We start from the raw sequence: 19,234 nt of genomic DNA on the forward strand, positions 1-19,234 counted from the left end.
CAGAAGCCATCGCGATGCCTCCAGGGACCCCAAGGCTCTATGGAACTCAGGGTCCTCAAATCTCCCTCCCCCTTGTTCACATTGCCCCCCTGCCATCTCGCATCCCCGCAAAGAAACAGCCAGGTGGAGGCTCCTCTCAGGCCCATGGCCTTCCACTCCCTGAGGCACTGTCCCCTCACCCCAGCGGAGTGAGCCTCCCCCTCGCCACTCCCACGTCTCTGCCTGAATCACGGAACACCAGGGTCTCAGGTCTTGTGTGATTCTTCCCACTTCGGGCCTCAAATGTCCCTGAGCGCCTGGAGCTGTCGGATTCAGGGCACTAGAGAGGCCTGTCCAGCTGTGACAGCAAGACCCCAGACCGTCCAGGCTAGACAGGCAGGGCCTGGGCTTACAGTGCCTGGCTTGGGGCCGATGTCTGCAAGGAAGTCTCCCCCGTCCCCTAAGCAGGTGGAGCAGGCTGCACAAAGTCTTTCCCATGTTCCCAGCCAGCCCTGCCTCCTTATATAGCTGTTTCAGGCTGGGCCCGTGCTCTGTGCCCTGAGGGAGCAGACCTTCTGTGGGGGCCAGGCCTGGGCCTGCCCACTGGGCCCCTTGGGGAGGCCCTTCCTGCAGATTGCTGAAGGGCTGTGTTGTCCCATGCCATTCACATCCAGAACCAAGGGGTGGGCGGTGCAGATGTGCATAGAGGTGAGGCTTCAGCCGAAGTCAGGTAAAGAAAGGGAGTGTTTACTTGTAGCCACAGACCCAGCTCCCTTCCCTCAGGATAGGTGCTGCTGGCGCTGAGAAAGGCAGGGCTAATGGAGGAGCCCCCTTCCTGCCCTGCGACTGTCCCAAGTGGGCCCTGAAGATGGCACCCTCCCTCGGCCCCTATCCCCAGGAGAATGTCACTGAGCCCTCCTTCTCTGACCCAGGATCTGGCACCTGGCCACTTTTCTGAAGCATCTTTAGCCCATATGTGGCCTGAGACGCAGGAGCTGAGCTCTCCCAGATTCACAGGAAGACAAGCTCCAGCTGTGTCCCCGTCCCCTAATATTTATTTGCTTCACTGCTGTTACGAAAACAGTCTTTCAACTTTATTACAGAAAAATTGAAAAAAGCCATCCTTAATCCTACCACAGGCCCTCCAGCCATCCTCCCGTGGCCTGGGCCCATGACAACAGCACTGCCTTGGCGGTGGCTCGCTGACAGATCGGCGTTCTGTCCTTCCTCACTCCAGGAGTGATTCACAGGCTCCCTTGGCATGACTGACCTCCACGTAGGCCACTGGAACGCACATGCCACCACCCTGAATTGCCCCCTTCAGGAATTCTGTGCTTCCCTCTCAGGAAACTCCCCACAGCCTGATCTCGGGGCCACAACGCGGGGCATCTTTGTGGCTCTCGGTTTGTATCGCCAAGTGCAGATCTTGTTTTGGAGGCCTTGCTGGAACTGCACCAAGATTCCTGGCTAGAATAATGGAGCCCGAACAGCATCCTGGGCTCCCCCGCCCCAAGAGCAGAGAGAAGGGGGGCCCCTTGGCCTGGCCCCTCTCCTTCCGTAAGTAAGGTGTATTCACCCTGCCTTAGTCCCAGCAGATCTTGCTCCACTCAGGTACCCGAGGGCTGCTTAGCGCCCTTGGGTCCCAGTGACCAGTCACACTGACCTGATTTCCAGGCCCCCTGCCTCCCAGAAGCCATAGGTCGGCCCTCCTCTTCCTGCCATGCCTCTCCTCTAAGGCTGGGCTTACAGAGAGCCGACCAGTTCACCGCTGTGCCCCCGAGCCCTGGGGAGATTTTTGGTGGGATAACTGGTGTGAGGGGTGGCAGTGGCTTGCTTAGATTCTGGACCTTTCAGAAGGAGCACCCGTACTCAACTCCCACCCAAGCCTGCCCCTCCTCCGTGCAGGTTCCCATCCCCAGCCAAGGTCCACAGGACATTCGCAGCTTGCCTGCTTATCTTGAGTCCCCTGTGGTGTTTGACTTTGCAGATCCCAGTTTCCCAGAACCTGCCCCCGCAGGGGCGGGGCAGCGAGCAAGTTACTAATTCCGCACCTTCTCTCAGGTTCAGAAGCGGCCGGCCAGAGCCAAAATGAAGACCCCAGCCCCTGGTTGCACCCACAGCATCGTGCTGGTCCTGCTCTCGCTGGCCGTCCTCCAGACCACCAAGGCCCAAAAGGTAACATCCGTGGGGGACCTGTGTGTGTGCACCTGAGCGTGAATGGGGCAAGTGAGTGAAGGCAAGGAGAGCCTTGGTCTGTGTGAGTGTACAAGTGAGCATGGGTCAGTGTGTGTGCAGAGAAGGGGTGCTGCCCTAAGGGGTCTATGGAGAATCCCCCGTTTACTGGGAGGGGTGATCCTGTTATTCCCAGTTCCCAGGGAGGAACTACAGCCTAGCAAGTTGCCCTAGAGGGCAGCAGTAGGTAGGGTGGGTAAGAATGCGCCTCAGGAGCCCAGCTTACCCTTCCTGTCAGCCCAACCTTGCGGAAGTTATTGATGCTTTCTGTGTCTCTTTTTCCTTGTCTGTAGAACAAGGTTACAGTAATAGAACTATTCAGAGGTTTGTGGTGAAGAGGAAACCTTTAGTATTATGAAGTACTGAGTACAGTGTCTGGCACCAGGAAGACACTCACTCACGTGTAAGCAAGGCACTCAGCCTGCCGTGCACCTCTGTGCTGAACACAAGTACGCCATGTGCAAGCAGGCAAGAGCCGTGTAGGCTCTACCTGTGTACACATACCCTTCCTTGGAGACCACACACCTGGGGCAAAATACACATGCTTGGGGGAGTGCCCTATGGGCATGGATGGAGCAACAAGGGCAGCCCGACTGTGGGGAAAAGGACAAAGCAGAAGATGCTCAGCCTTAGAGGTGGACCTTCCCTACCTTCAAGTCTCCCAGCTCCCGCAGGCCCCTGGGGGGAGGCTTGTGGGCACCGTTTTCCCAGTCATAGGACTTGTGCACTGCCCTTTCACTGGACAGGACTAAGATGGCATGGAAGCTGCTGCCACATCTCTGCCCCAAGAATAAGTCCCTCCCAGACACAGTGGGGCTCAGGCTCCACGTACCACCCCTTGCCTGCTTTTTCTCCAAGGAGCACTGTGGCCCCCACTGGACAAGACAGGCCGGTCCCTTCCCTGCCAGGTCTCTGCACTATTGGGTGGGGAATGAAACACACAGCAGCCTCTGATTTGAGGTGAAAGTTCACAATGCTTCATGCGATTTTTCTTGGTCTGTGGCTTGGCTGGGGTTGGGGGCCAGGGCTTGGTGTGAGACCAAGGTCAAGACCCACTCTTGAAGAGCACTAAAATAGTCCCACCCTTTCCTCCTTCACAGGTCCAGAATGACGTTGACATCTACAGCCTCACTGTGGACTCTAAGGTCTCCTCCCGATTCGCCCACACAGTTATCACCAGCCGGGTGGTCAACAGGGCTGATGCCATGCAGGAGGCCACCTTCCAGGTGGAGCTGCCCAAGAAAGCCTTCATCACCAACTTCTCCATGTAGGTGTCCTGCTGCACTCTTCCTGGTCTCCCCTCCCCAACCCAGCAGTCTGACACCATGGCCCCTGTGTTCGCTTCCTGATGTGAGATGTGCCAGGATATAAGCCTGAGGTGCGTGTGCTCCACCTGTAGGCAATACAGAGGCCAGAGGCTTTAGCCAGGAACTTCATGCATTCTCAGAGACCCTTCGCTGCCTCTATCCTTTTATCCCTTCCTCCTTCCCATTCTGCCTCCCGTTCCTTCCCTCGACCCATTCCTACCTCTTTCCCTCCATCTATCCCTCTCTCCCTTCATCCCTCCCTCTGTTGGTCTCTCCCGCCTTCTGTCTCTCCATCCATTCATCCATCCGTTTTCCCTGGGTTCTGCCCAGGTGGCAGATGGAGAACCACAGACTCTTCATGTCTTGGCCTTTGAGAAGTACAGACTTGAGGCATCCTGAAGCCAATCCCAGGCAGAAGGGAATCACCAAAAGGCAGATTCTTGCCCAGAACACAGAAAACTTAACTTAATCCCCTACAATGAAGTAATGCCTCAGGGAGGGCGATCACCTCCTTGTCACAGAAGTTCTGAGCCAGGCTGGTCCACCTGCCCCATAGTGGGGTGTTGCAAAGGATGGTTCTTCTCTGAGCCAAAAGCTGTGTTGGGAGGCCCCTGGGGTTTCCATGGACTCTGTAAGCTGGTGATGATCGTCACTTTGTCCTCTGCTTTCCTCCCCCACCCCTTCCCAACTGAGTTTTGCAATGTTTGCTAAATGCAAGCGAACTCTCTGTCTCTGGCCCTGCAGAAGAGGCAGTGATTAAGAACAGGCCAGAGAGGGTCTGATCCTAGAAACTCAGGGAGGGTGATGGGCGGGGCAGAGAGCTAGCATCTCAGGCAGAGTCCCCAGTGTACCCTGGGACCTCTGAACACCTGCGGTGGGGGCAGGGTCCTTGTGGTTGGTTCCTTATCTCTCTGCCCACCCCCTTCCGTCAGCCCTTCTTTTCCTAGCCAGGAGCCAGGCCTGTGCGGCCCAACTTTCAGTGTAAGCTTCATAGGCTGCACTCCACTTCCCATGTGGGTGCTAGGGCTGGCAAGTTGCAAGGTTCCAGGCCCATTTCATCTTCTGAAGGCCCAGGACATGCACCCGTCTCTGGGCCTAGCTCCTGTGGCTGCATGAGATAGGGAAGCAGGGGGCAGGGCAGGGTGCCTTGCTGCCCAACCTGGCTCAGAGCCCCAGTTGGGCATCCGGAAGGAGGAGCCCTGCAGCCCAGCACCAGCCCCACTGTAGCCCAGGGTTAAATTGTGACCAGGAAGGTGGGAAGGAGGGACACTGGTCCCGGCATCCTGGCTGTCCCCTCCCCCCGGAGACTCTTACACTTAAACACCACCCTGGATGGAGCAGACTTAGTTTGCCTGCCGCTTCTTTCTCAGTCCCTCAAATGGCCACTAGGATTGTTTCTACCCACCAAGGAGCCCTGTCCCCTCGTCATCCGAAACCTCCTTCCCCAGAAGCCAGCTTCTCTGCAGTGTGGCCTGCACTTTGTCGGTGAAAAGAGGGGGCAGCCGTGGAGAGGGGTCAGAGCCTTCAGCCCTGTGTCTCCACTGGCCTGGGAGCCAGCATCTCCCTCCTCAGCATGCCCCACCCTGCTGAACACAAGACTGAGTGAAATGAGGCTCAGAGCTCTCACTGGTGGCTGACTGGTTCCTCTGGAAACAGTCTGTAGGGTGGAAGCGGCAACTGGAACGTGGAGCCAGACAGGAAGGGAGGAGAGAGGCCAAGTGCTTGCTCAGCCCCGCCTCCTCCTTCATCCCAGTTGTTCAGGAAAAGGCATGTCAGCCAGCACAGTGCATAGCTCAGGGTCGATGGAAGTCTGCAGAGCCCCTGACCACCCCGGGGCCCCGCACAGAGACGTGTCCGCAGTAGGTGTGTAAGAGACGCGTGGGCTCGGGTAAAGATAGGAGTCACTGTCGGAAGGCATGGGAAGTCCCAGAGAGGGTGGGATTGCAGTGGGCCTCACCCGCCACGCTGTCACAACTCACTCCATCCCGCCCCAGGGTCATCGATGGTGTGACCTACCCGGGTAACATCAAGGAGAAGACTGCAGCGCAGGAGCAGTACAGCGAGGCCGTGGCCAGGGGCGAGAGCGCCGGCCTCGTCAGGTGAGTCCAAGGGGGTGGGAGGACCCCTCTGGGGGTGGGGTCAAGGCTGCCCCCAACTTCAGCTGTTGTGCGTTGCTCCCCCTCCAGTGGCCATACCCACCCTCACCCCCAGTCTGAGGGGCACATCCGATGCCCTCTTCCCCCAGGGCCACCGGGAGAAAGACAGAGCAGTTCCAGGTGTCAGTCAGTGTGGCTCCCGCTGCCAAGGTCACCTTCGAGCTTGTGTATGAGGAGCTGTTGGCACGTCATCTGGGAGCATACGAGCTACTGCTGAGAGTCCGGCCCCAGCAGCTGGTCAAACACCTGCAGGTACCTGACACCACTTTCTCCTAGAAGGCCTCCTTGATGACCTCACTCTGCCGAGGGCGGACCCAGCTTCCCCCTCTGCCTCCTGTGAGGGCCAGCCCTGGCTCCCAGCAGACCCAGTAACCCGGTTCTTGCTTCTAGATGGACATTCACATCTTTGAGCCTCAGGGCATCAGCTTTCTGGAGACAGAGAGCACCTTCCTGACCGATAAACTGGCAGAGGCCCTCACCATCTCACAGAACAAGACCAAGGTGGGCCTGCTAGGGTCTGCGGGTGAGGGTTCCCAGGGGCCTGTCTTGAGGCTGGACTTCCAGAGAGCGGAACCGCTGATCAGAATCTCTGAGCTTGAGGGACTTGTGAGGTTCCTATGTCCGTGCTGTCATTTGGCAGACAGGGAGGGCAAGGCCCAGGGACGGATGGTGGGTGCTGGTTTGAACCCTGGGCTCAGGAGAGAAGACTGATGTGAGGGTCCCCAGACCTGGTAGGGAGGAGGGACTGGCTGGTCCGCACACATCCTGGGCCCAGCCTCTGCTTGCACAAAGACGGGAGCAGGAGATTCACTCACACCCCCTCCCCTACATGAAGGTCATCTGGCTGACAGCTCAGCCTGAGAGAACGTCTCCTGGAACTTGACCCAAGACTGCCTCCTGGAATTCTCTCTTCAAATAGGGATGAGGGGTGTTGTTAATACCACCTTGCTGCTCCTTCCAACTTCAGCCAGGTCATTTTTCCAGGCTCACATCCGATTCAAGCCAACACTGTCACAGCAACAAAAGTCTCCGGAGAAGCAGGACACGGTCCTAGATGGCAACTTCATTGTCCGCTACGATGTGGACCGGACTGTCTCTGGGGGTTCCATTCAGGTATGTGGGCTCCAGGCAAGAGCTGAGCCACCAAAAAGTCCATCCACCCTCAAGGACCTGAGCCTGGGTATTCTTGAAGAAAAGACAGTATAAGCACCCCTAGTCATCATTGCACAGATAGAACACAGGCAGTCTAGTTGTGTTGTCACTGAAATTGTTCCCTTCCAGAGGGGGGAAAAAGTTCATCTCTGCTGAAGAGATATTGTGGGGGGCGGGGGTGGGGTGGGTTTTCCTTGTTTCCCTGGCTGCCAGGAGCTTCACAGTTCACTTTTATGCTCAATCGCAGTAGCTTCTTTCACATAAGTTTCTGGCCACATTGTGCTTCCCCTTTACCTTTTTGATGGACCTTGTTTTTGGAGTCTTCACTTCTTTGATGGATCTTAGGTATACTATGTCTGAACTTTGTAGTATAAGCTGCCTCAAATAATTAAATAGGTAAAGGAAGGGTAGAATTCTGCTGGGCCAGGTCTGAGTAGGGAAGCCTTTGTAAGGGAGGTGCTGGATCAAGCCAAGCAGTATGGCAAAAATCTGGGGAGGTTTGTGGTGGAATAGGGCCGGAAGGAGCTGGAATATAGAGCACAGCAGAACCCCAGGGTTGGGGGTGAGGAGGCTGGTTGGGGGCAGAGCTGCAGCTCTTATACCTGGGTGTGTCTCACTCTGGTCACAGATTGACTACTTTGTGCACTACTTTGCCCCTGATAGCCTGTCCACGATACCCAAGAATGTGATCTTTGTCATCGACAAGAGCGGCTCCATGATGGGCAGGAAAATAAAGCAAGTAGGTCCCATGGGCCAGGGAGGGGTTCTGAAAACTCACAGACATCTAACACCATCAGCTCTGGTTCAACAGGCCAACCAGACCTGCCCTCCCTCTTCCTAGGTAGGGGGCTCCCATGGATTGAGGTTGGTCTTGCCGCTAGAACATTCCCCACGTCCTCACTCCAGCTGTGAGCCTTAGGGTGCAGTTTAAGGGCACAGGAGCCACGAGGGAGGCCCCACTGAGACACCCACCTTATGTCCCCTTGCCCTGACGCAGACAAGGGAAGCCCTCATCAAGATCCTGAGTGACCTCAGTCCCCATGACCAGTTCAACCTCATCAGCTTCAATGCGGAAGCAACCAAGTGGAAACCTCTGCTAGTGCCAGCCTCGACTGAGAACGTGAATGAGGCCAAGAGCTATGCCACTGGCATCCAGGCCCAGGGAGGTGAGCGCTTCTGCAGCCCTGTATGGTAGACACTTCCAGGGCACCCTGCTGGGAGCCCGCCTGAGGCTGTGTGCCCCACAGGGACCAATATAAACGATGCGATGCTGATGGCTGTGCAGCTGCTGGAGAAAGCTAACCGGGAGGAGCTGTTGCCTGCAGGGAGTGTCACCCTCATCATCCTCCTCACCGATGGTGACCCCACTGCAGGTGAGGCACTGCCAGCACCCCCTTGGCGCACCGCCCAGAAGGAGAAGCTGAGTTCCAGCCTGGCGTGCTGTGGAACCTGGGGCAGGGAGAGGGGTCTTTTAGGCCCCTTTGGCTCTGAGATTCCAGAAATATCCATTGAGCCATTCACCGTTTTCTCACCCCTTTCCAAAACCACTGGGTCCAGGGGAGACCAACCCTTCGAAGATCCAGAAGAACGTACAGAAAGCCATAAATGGCCAGCACAGTCTCTTCTGCCTGGGCTTCGGCTTTGACGTCAGCTACAGCTTCCTGGAGAAGATGGCTCTGGAAAATGGCGGCCTGGCCCGGTGCATCTATGAAGACTCAGACTCCGCCCTGCAGCTGCAGGTGCCCACACACCCTGGCTGGACTGTGTGAGCAAGGGATGGCACGGCCAGGTGGGCAGACCCCAGCCCGGCCCTCATGAAACGCCCCCTGCCCTGCAGGACTTCTACCAGCAGGTGGCCAACCCACTGATGACGTCAGTGGCCTTTGAGTACCTGAGCAATGCTGTGGAGTTGGTCACGCAGGACGTCTTCCGGGTGTTCTTCAAGGGCTCCGAGTTGGTAGTGGCTGGGAAGCTCCGGGACCAGAGCCCTGATGTGCTCTCAGTCCGAGTCTGGGGGCAGCTAGTAGGTGTGGCCGGCCATTCTGGAGGGGAAACGCAGCTGGGGCGGGCAGTCAGAGGGGCTGGCCTCAAACCCCAGCCCTGCTAGGCTCCAGCCCTTTGCCCTTGAGCAAGTTACAGAGTGCCCTCTGCCACCTGTGTGTGATGCAGCCCCACCGTGTTGGCTCCCGGTGGAGATTAACGAGATGATGTAATTTTCTGAGGGCGCCTGCGCATTGCTGGGACGTGGTAGGCACGTAACGGTCAACCAGTGCAGCTGCTGTGATTGCTCCCGAGGGCACCAGCTGCTTGGCATCCCCTCCTGTCCTCACCCAAGCAGTCGGGCAGGGAGGGCTGCTCCCATTTCACAGATTAGCAGTCTGACCTCCAGGGAGAGCAGCCAGTTTGCCGCGGGTCCCGCTACTGCCAGGTCAAGAGCTCAGCTCACCAGGTGGTATCCTGTCCTTGCACAGCCTTCCCTGCCTCTCATTCCACAAAGAGAATCACAGCACCTCTCCAGGCCCCGGGGGTACTGCCCTCATGAGAGAGACAGCATGGGTAAATCGTCGCACAAGCAAGGAGCTGTGGGGTGGATAAACTCGGGAAGTCAGGGAGGCAGCGCTGGAAGCCCCAGTTTGGCCTGGGGATCAGGGAGGGCTTCCGAGGGAGGGTCAGCTGAGACTGAGGGGTAAGTGGGAGGTGGCAGAGGTCAGATGGTGGAAGGACAGAGGAATGTTTCATGATTTCATGGCAGGTAGGCAGCATGTGTGGGGAGAAGAGCAGTCAGGAAAGGCAAGCGGGCATGGAGGTGCCCCGGGCCTCGTCTCAGAAGTAGCCAAGTGTCAGAATAGGCAGAGCACGCCCTATGGCGAGTCTGCCCAGCTTCACACCCAGCTCTGGCACCTCCCAGAGGTGAGACCTGGAGCCTGGCACTAAACCTCCCTGTGCCTCAGTTTCCTGCTTTGTACCAATGAAAAGAAGTCAACCTCACCCACCTCGTAAGGCTGCATTGGGGGTTAAGGTTTCGCCCTGTGTAAACACTCCCTGTGTGTCAGCTGCTCATACTGTCCTGGAGTTCAGGAGTTCTTAAAGTGCAGAACCCAACGTGACTTGGTGTAGTTCACAAACAAACATGTCTTTGTTTCAGTAGTTATGTAGTTGATGTGTTGTGAAAAATAGCTCGAACACCAGACCTAAGGTTTCACAGGTATTGTTGCTTGGGGCAAGAGTGTTAGTCTATTTAAAATTCATCCTAGGGATTTCCCTGGCAGTCTAGTGGTTAGGACTCCATGCTGTCACTACCAAGGGCCTGGATTCAATCCCTGGTCGAGGAACTAAGATTTCACATGCCACGTGGCACAGCCAAAAACAGAAAAAAATAGCTGTATGTGTGGAGAGGGCGAAAAATTCAGGCAGCTCCTGGTTCTGTGCCCATTGTGTTGCACCTGGAATAGTCTCCATGTTTTCTCCACCTCCTTATCACCCTTGGAGGCTCTATGACTGAGCCTCTCACTCCCCTAAGCTCCGTACCCTCTGCCCTACTTGCAGCCAACGCCACCCCTTTCCCCTTTCGCTGCCCCTACAACGCCAACGCCCATTTCTCGTGGCGGTCTGGGCAGCACCAGTCCAGGTGCTGGCATCACGCCCTCACTGCTCCTGCCATCATTGAGCCCCTCTTTCCAGCATAAGGAGAATGTCACCTTTGTGATGGAGTCCCATGTGGCTGAGCAAGAGGAGACATTCCAGAGCCCCAAGTACATCTTCCACAGCTTCATGGAGAGACTCTGGGCATATCTGACCATCCAGCAACTCCTCGAGCAAATGTGCGTGAACGCATCCTCCAGGGCCCACCGGGGTGGCCACCCACAGCCTCAGCACCTCCCCAGGCTCTTCACTGGCAGGGCTGGCACAGCCGGCATAGGCATCTCCTGGGCAGGGAGACTTGAGGTGGTGGTAACCCCGGAAGGGTCTGGGAGGGAGGGAGACTCTGGGCACCTGGGGGCTTGCCAAGCCACTGGCCTCCTCTACCTGCAGGGTCTCTGCGTTAGATGCTGAGAAGCAGGCTCTGGAGGCCCGTGCACTGAACTTGTCACTCAGCTACAGCTTTGTCACCCCCCTCACGTCCATGGTGATCACCAAACCCGGTCAAGAACAGTCTCAGGTTGCTGAGAAGCCTTTGGAGGATGGTGGGTGTGGCAGCAGAATTCTGACCCAGCGTTCTCCCCAGCCCCTCCCCAACATCCCAGCCACGACTCCACCCCTGCCACCCGCAGACTCCCAGAAAACTCATCCCTGTTTCGTTGATGAGGAATCTGAGGCTAGGCCTCCTGACCCCCGCCCCCACTCCACCCCCCGCCACCACATGTTCACTGTACCCTGTGTAGCGCTGGGTTTGGGAAACAAGGTTAAACAGAAATACTTCAGGTGTATCCAAACCACCCTGACAAGTGTGTCTCTCTTTCTCCCTCTTTTTGTCTTATTCAGAAAACAGAGACAGGAGAGTCCACCCAGGTAAGAGCCTTATGCCCTCTGAGGCTGGCCTTGGTGACTCTTGGTTGACACAGGGCCTATGGTTCAGCGACCATATGGCGACTAGCCAGGGCCTCTCCCACCCAGCCCTGCTCAGGAGGGGTGTCGTCTGCCCAAGCACGCTGGTGCACTTAGTTACCTGTTCATGCAGACACTGGCTGTCACTCAGGCCCCATCCTGGTCACTAGAGCCACAGAGACACGGGGGGCCCCAGAAACACGCATTCAAGAGGCAAACTCAAGTTTCTCTGATTGCCAGGGCTCGTGCTGTTTGGTCATTCTGGGAGGGACGGAGCATCCAGGAAAACAGGTAGCAAAAGAGGAGAGGGCAGAGGAAGGGGATACTGACAGAACCTTGACCCTGGGGCTGGAACTCCAATCCAGTTGTGTCTGATTAGGAGACAGCAGTGCAGACCCTGTCTTTGTCTTTTCTGAAAGAAGAGGCTGGAGAGGAAAAGGCAGTTTGAGGGGCACTAGCAGAGCGGGGAGGGAGGGCCAATGTCCCAGCAGGGAGGAGTTTGAGACGGGCCCTTTGTTCCAACCCAGAGTGATAGGGGAGGGGAGGGGACCTACCAGCCCCCTCCACGTCCCTCTTCTGGGGTGAGTCCCAGCACCCAGGCTGTGGGGACCCATGACTCTGCTTGAGAAAACACTGCTTGTGTGAACTTTGCCAAAGGTGGAACTTTGAAAGTGTTAAACAGCCCTGCAAGATTCAGATTACCTGGACGTCTTCCTGCTTCTCCTCCTCCATTCTTCCGTACGACCTCGAGATTGGTGCTACCAGAGATGACATTACGTAAGCCACTTTCTGACCCTCTGAGGGCCAAGTTTCCTCAAGATGCACCTACCCATAGTGTTGGATGAGATAAATCACCAAGCCCAAGGCTAAGCACAGACCAGGGAGGTTTGCTGTAAGGTATGACATTAATTGGGCTTCCCAGGTAGCTCAGCTGGTAAACAATTTGCCTGCAGTGCAGGAGACCTCGGTTTGATTCTTGGGTCAGAAAGATCCCCTGGAGAAGGGATAGGCTACTCACTCCAGTGTTCTTGGGTTTCCCTAGTGACCCAGATGGCAAAGAATCCACCTGCAATGCGGGAGACTTGGGTTTGATCCCTGGGTTGGGAAGATCCCCTTGAGGAGGGCATGGCAACTCACTCCAGTATACTTGCCTGGGGAATCCCCATGGACAGAGGAGCCTGGCGGGCTACAGTCCAGAGGGTCGCAAAGGGTTGGATGTCACTGAGTGACTAAGCACAGCACAGCACGTAATGTTAAATAGCATGTCCTTTATTTTTACTGAATTGAATTCGTTACACTCTGGAGGCTGGCTTGCTAGGGATGGAACATTCTTGAAAAGGAAGGTTTCCTCCATTCCCAAAGCCAAGAATAGTCCCTTGAGCTGTTTTCTGATCTCCAAACCTAGACTCAGACATAGCTGCAGAGCCAGGCTGGACCCCATCTCCTCAGTTTTTTCCCTGACACCATGCCCTTCTGGTTGGAAAAATCTCTTTACAAAGGTAGTTCTAGACTGGGTGTGTGTTTGTGGCAGGGTTCGTGGAGTTGAAGCTTGGTGGGTGGCAGGTAGCAGTGATGGCTGGAGGGCTTGCCATTTGCTTTGAATTCTGACTGCCTTCTCCCTTTGGGTTCCTGCACTCACGCCTGCTTCTGCACCGTCACCTACCTCAGCTCCTAGTGGAGCATCTTACGACGCGGATTTCAGAATCAGAGGTGCCCCCAGGCTGCCCTATGGCAGAGAGACCTGGAAGGGGAGGGCCCGGGGAGCTCTATGAACCTGTCACATAGGTTTCTTGGTAGAGAGGGAACCCTGAACACCCATTGGCTTTTCCATTCCTCAACCCTGCCCCTCCCCAGGAAAAGGCTGCCTAAACTGAGACTTTTTTCTTCTTTCAGGAGCAACCACGACAGCCCCACCCTTCGGTAAGTGCCACCCCGTCTCAGCCTCCCTCCCCATCCTCGCCCCTAGCCAGCTTTACCTGCCCCCAGAACACACCTGCTGTCCCAGCTCCTGTCCAGGCTCCTTCTGTCATCCTGCCACTGCCTGGGCAGAGTGTGGACCGGCTCTGTGTGGACCTCCGACGCCCTCAGGAGCTAGTGAACCTGCTGTCGGACCCTGACCAAGGTGAGAGGCACATACCCAGTTATCCACCCAGAGAAATCTGGCCACAGCGCACCCCCCAGCTTCCTACCTCAGACACTGGGACACCAGCCCACAGACTCCCAGGCAGGCGGCGTCCCAGGCAGGCAGCACCCGAGCTCTGACACTTGTGCTTATATGTCTGCCCCACGACCTCTCACTGGGCGCCACTTATGTGGGCCTGAGTGACATACACCCCAAGGTGACCAGAGGTGGGCTTGCCCCTAGGCACTGCCATACTTCAGGGTGAGGAGACACCTGGGCACGGCCTGTAGTCAGTGCCCAAAATGTAATGGAGATGAGCCCAGGAGAGGAGACAAGAGCTGTCTGAGGGCCAGGACGTAGGGCTGCATGGGGTTGTGTGGGGGTGATGGGGCCTTGGCAGAGAAGTAGGGGTCCATGAGGCCGAGAAAGGGGTAGACAGGAGCACAGAGCCCTGAGGGAGGCCCGTGGAGCTGGAAAAGGTGTGGAGGAGGGAGGCGTACTGGCCAGACCTGCCCTCCAATTCCCAGAGGTTGGAGATGATCTGGCCATCTGTAGGTGGCCGTCACTGAAGACTCGGGGGCCCCTCCAAAGCCAGGGGTACTCAAGGGATGAGTGGAAAGATGGTGGGAAGCAGGCCTACAGCATGAAGGGAGGCGGGGAAGGGGACTGGCAGGTGAGTGGTTGAAGAGCAGCTCTGGGGGTCGTAGCCAGGGAGGGGTCGGGGGTAACCTCCTGTTCAGGCCAACGCCCAGCTGGAGCCACAGCTTCGACCTCTCTGCTCCTGGCCCTCTCAGGGGTTGAGGTGACTGGCCACTATGAGACAGCGAAGGCCCGCTTCTCGTAGATTGAGGTAACCTTCGAGAACCCTCAGCTGCAGGTCCATGCGTCCCCTGAGCATGTGGTTATGACTCGAAACCGAAGAAGCTCTGCATACAAGTGGAAGGAAACACTGTACTCGGTGATGCCCGGGTGAGCATTAGGCGGTAGCCACTTTCCACTTTTGGGGGCTGGGCACGAGTGCTCTGCAGTGAGCCGCACCCACAGGAGGGGCAGCGATGCGAGAGCCCTTCAGGTCCCCCTCCAGCTCTGGAGGGTGCCAGGGGGTTGACCTGGGGACCTGGCTGTGCTCACACCTAACCTGGGTCACTGTCTGGTGCAGGGGACAGCGTGGTTTGGAGCTGCTCTGCTGCTAACCCTGAGTGACCATAGGCAGGGTGTTACACCCCCTCATCCCTAACTAGGGCTAATCATCTGATCCCTCAGCCGGAGGGCTGAGGGGCCGGTCTCAGGAGGGCATGTGGTCAGGGAGCACTTGGCCCATAGATGGTACAGTGCCCCCTGGGCACACAGGAAGGTGTGCTCTCTACGTGATAAGGTAACCGTGATGATGAGAGTCTGCAGGGCATTGTCCAGCAGGGGAGGTTAGGAATGTCATTCTTAGCCTTGGAGCTCTGACAAGGAGAGACAAGTCCCTCTGACATCAATACCAGGCAGCTAGAGGGTAGCAGAGATAGATTGCAACTTCTTCTGGCAGGGCTACCTCTCTGTGGAGCCTGGCAGAGCTTTGTCCAACTCTGGGAGTCATGAGGGGCGGGGAGAGAGTCCAAGGTCCCAGGCCCTCTTCGAGCAGTGTCCTCTGGACTCCCCGCCCATGCTGCGTACAGAGAGCCTTGCCTACTCCCTCTCAGTCAACCCCTCCAGAGAAACTGGTTCCCACTTGTTAAGTGAGTACAGACCTCGGGAATCTGAGGGGCTCCCCTTTAAAAGCTCCCAGTTTCATAAAAGGTCCTAAAGTCTCCTGTTATCTGGTAGATACAGAAAGATCAATAGCATTTCTGTGCTTTGGACATACACACTAGAAGATGGAATAAAGGATTCCTATCAGTTGTGGTGCTGGAACATCCACATACTTTCATGAGCTCAGAAGAGCCACATAAAGAAAAATAGACTGTAGCTTTTACATTGAACTGTGTTAACAAGACAGTGTAAGTTTAGGGCGATTCCATTGAAAATAACCTTAAAGTCACAGCAGGACTTTATTCAACATGCTTAAAGGAGTTTAATGTTCCTGAGAAAACAAAAACAGTAATAACTTCAGAGATTATTCTAAGTAAAAAAGGAAGTCATTCAAGAGGGACTTGCCCTTCTAGATCTTAAAACACACAATTAAATACTAATCATCAGAAGAAAGCGGCACTGGCCATAAGAACAAAAAGGTAGAGAGGAAATGTATCCATGAACCCCTAAGTCATATAAAACTAATTTGTGAGAAATCAAATCTAAGAAAACCAGAGGGAGAGGAACCATTGTTTTATGTTATACATAATGCCAGGATAACCAGGTGTCAGTGAGTTAGCACTGGTCCCAGGTTCCCAGATGACTGAGGAGACCAAAGCCCACAAGACTGAGGGCCCTCCCCTGGAAGGCCACGCTAGGAGATCCGAGGACAGAAGGGCAGCACCCACCCGTGGCCACCCCAGGTCCCCTGTGGGCATCTCCAGGCCCCCCTTCCCGCTCAGGACACGGCTTTGCCCACAGCCTCAAGGTGACCATGGACAAGGCGGGGCTCCTGTTGCTCAGCAGACCAGACAGAGTGACCATAGGCTTGCTGTTCTGGGACGGCTCCGGAAAGGGGCTCCGGCTTCTCCTGCAGGACACTGACCGCTTCTCCAGCCACGTCAACGGGACTCTTGGTACGTGGCCCAGGCTTGGGGCACCCTCAGAAGCCGCCTCTGCCTGTGAACAGGAAGTGCCCTCTCCTCGACATATTCCCCAGCCTCCCTCTGTCTTTTTTTCTTCTCTGACCCACCCTTTGTATCTCAGGCCAGTTTTACCAGGATGTGCTCTGGGGGCCCCTGGACATGGCAGATGACAGCAAGCGAACGCTGAAGGTCCAGGGGCATGACTACTCTGCCACCAGGTGACTCAGGACAACTCTCCACTGAGCCCAGCCATGGGTGGGGGCTGGGAGCTAGGCTCTGGGACCCCCACTCCTCTGTCCCTACCTGGGAACCAGACAGTCAGGTGTCAGGTCAGACAAGTCTGACCCAGCTGTCAGTCACCCCACAAAGGATGGTCAACTCAGACCCACAGGAAACACATTAGCCCAGAGATCACTGGGAAACTCTCCCTGAATTCCTGAACCCTAGGGACCACACATCACTGGGTCCCCTTGGGTGACCTGTGCTGGAGGGAGGTCTCAGAGGCCCCAAGACCCTCCACCTTCCACATTGCTATCCCCAGCTGTCTTCCTCTCTTCCTGCCACACCTGACACATGCTGACCACCTGTCTGTCTGTCCATCCCAGAAAGCTCAAGCTGGATTACCAAGAGGGGCCCCCAGGCAAAGAGATTTCCTGCTGGTCTGTGGAGCTGTAGTTCTGGAAGGAGCTACACCCACCACCCACTGCCGCCACGCTGTGTGCAGATGGCTGCCACCCAGTGACCACAGGGCCACTCGGTCCTGGGATATCATAGGGAGAGGTATTTGCACTCATTAAAATAAATAGAGGTGGTGTGAGCCCAGGGAGTGAGCATCTCTGGTTTCATCTGGCCAAATCCCCAAGCCTCAAGGTCATGTCCTGGACATGTAGCGTTGTGTACCATTAGAATCATCCACCGTCAGCCACTCAAAGGCCTGTGGCCAGTAAGGCCCACAGAGAGCGTGCAGTCCTATCCCTTCACTTTACAGTCAGGGAAACTATGATATAGAGTGACTGGAACCGTTAAAATGTTGCCCTTGCTGGGGCCCTGGAGCCAGAGAACACTCTGGGGAACAGGGTTCATTCTGCTTTATGGTGACACAGGGTCCATGAAAAGAATAAAAGGGTGACCTGGGTAGAAGTTTGTTACAGGCCAACTCCCAACATTCTCAGCCAACTGTGGGGCCCTTTTGCAGTAGGATTTGCAGGATACAATTTGATTTTCACACCTGTGCTCAGAAACAGGCCTATCTTCTCATTGCCTTGGCAGAGAAGCTGGCAGTGAAAGACAAGGGAAACAGAGATGAGGCCCTAGTCCCAGGACAGAAGCAACGGTCTATTCCCAGGAGCCTGGGTTGTTGAGGGACTTCTGTCCAGGCCTAGGGTTAGGCACCCCAAACATCCCACCCAATTCCTGCACAGGCAAGGCATACTTTCAAAAACATTTATAATTATTTCACCTACTTCTTCAAAAATGACACAAGTATTTGGCTTACAAATAAAAGGTATATAAAGAGAATAAAACAGAAAAAAAAATATATATATGAGAATGAAAAGGAGAGAAGAGCCAAGAGGAGGAGAATTGAATCACAGACACCAGGGTAGGGGAAGCTGCAGCAGCAGAAATCTTCACTTTGAGCTTTCTGGCAGCCAGGGCGAAGCAGAGAATGAGTTCATTTTAACTTGCTAAGAGGGAGCAAACCAGATAAGGAAAACATTCTCTTCCCAGCTCTTGAGTTATACAGGGTATTTTCTGAGTGAGTCTTTATAGGGTAGAGGAGAGGCTGGTGGGAGGAAGGGGTTTCCAGCAACAGGTTTTCCAACACTCAGGGACACTTTCCTGCATGGCTGCCTCCCCATCAAGCCTGGTGGCTGGCAGGGGCCTTGGACTGAGACACTTTGTGAAGATCACTCTCAGAGGCTCAGAGATGAGCTCAGCGAGATCAGGGAGCAGCATCAGGGGCTCGATTGGACTCGCTGTGGGCTTGCTCTGACGTACCAGGACAAAACACCGGCCCCTGGGCTGGGCTGTGAATTGGTGCCCCTGCAGAGGGGTCGTGGGTGACTGTCTGGCTCAGCCAGCACCTGACGGCCATGCATTGTGAACCACTGGAAGCAGGTCCATGCCCGTCTTTGTTTTGTTCACCGCGTGCTTTCCAGCACCTACTTGGGCCAAGCCCCGGCAGAGTGCTGCAGGTACATTGGACACCGGACAGAGCTGCCACCCAGAGAACAAGCGGGTGCCACAAGGAGCCGGAGGGAGACAACTTGCCCAATCTGAGGAATAGCAGGGAAGGCTTCCTGGGGGTGGTGTGGGTGGGACTGGGTTGGGATTGAGTTTTGAAGAACTAAAAGAAGTTCGCCCAGTGGAAAAGGAGGGCAAGGATGCTAGGCCTAGAGCCAGGACACTGCACTGAGTTCAGCAAGGTGAAGGGAAGCCATGTTGTGGGGTGAGGTGGAAGAGGATGCTGGCAAGATAGGGAACGGCCCCAGGCCAGTGCCGGCTACACACACCTTGCCATGGAGCTCTGCTGCTATCCTGAAAGTTCCAGGAGCCATCAAAGGCCATAGGCAGGGACAGGCCCAGCCAGGATGATGTGGGACTGGGGAAAAAACAGAGTCTGCCTAGTCTTGGCCTCTGTGGAGAGACCCCCTGACTATGTGTTAGAAGAGGGGGCAGAATTCAGGCAGGGGAGGTCTTCCTGCCTTTCTTCCAACCCCCTGGACTTGTTCATCCGTGGGAGCAGCAGGACAAAGATAGGCGTCTCAGGAGGACCAGAAGCCACCATGCTGATGCCTCTTTACACGCTCCATCTGGCAGGATCCTTCTTCCCATTTCACAGACGTGAATACTGACCTCAAAATAACTGGTTTAAAGCTGCATGGCTTCTCAGCCAATTTGGGACTGAATGGGTGGTAGGGTCTGCGCACTTCAGGGTGTCCCATTGCAGGCCTGGGCCCTTTCTGCCAGCCCAGCCCAGGCCTCTGCTACATTGAGTCTGGAGCTGTGTCTCATGTCACCCTCTCACCAGAGCAGTGA

General features: G+C 55.8%; 1 protein-coding gene across 1 annotated transcript; it reads left to right on the top strand.

Annotated features, from left to right (window-relative positions):
- Positions 1–1,745: 1,745 nt before the first annotated feature.
- Positions 1,746–17,282, top strand: ITIH4 (inter-alpha-trypsin inhibitor heavy chain 4). Its single transcript, XM_061128379.1, is given in 22 exon segments — positions 1,746–2,154; positions 3,312–3,478; positions 5,513–5,617; positions 5,764–5,926; positions 6,065–6,175; positions 6,659–6,787; positions 7,455–7,565; positions 7,824–7,992; positions 8,074–8,199; positions 8,384–8,565; positions 8,664–8,849; positions 10,508–10,647; positions 10,859–11,010; positions 11,309–11,335; positions 11,612–11,662; positions 12,029–12,148; positions 13,265–13,291; positions 13,377–13,493; positions 14,288–14,462; positions 16,032–16,186; positions 16,317–16,413; positions 16,801–17,282. Coding segments are annotated over 22 exon segments (2,667 nt in total). The 5' UTR covers positions 1,746–2,067; the 3' UTR covers positions 16,871–17,282.
- The last annotated feature ends 1,952 nt before the right edge of the window (positions 17,283–19,234 follow it).

Source organism: Dama dama, chromosome 24 (genome assembly GCF_033118175.1).
Source record: "Dama dama isolate Ldn47 chromosome 24, ASM3311817v1, whole genome shotgun sequence".
Lineage (NCBI taxonomy): Eukaryota > Metazoa > Chordata > Mammalia > Artiodactyla > Cervidae > Dama > Dama dama.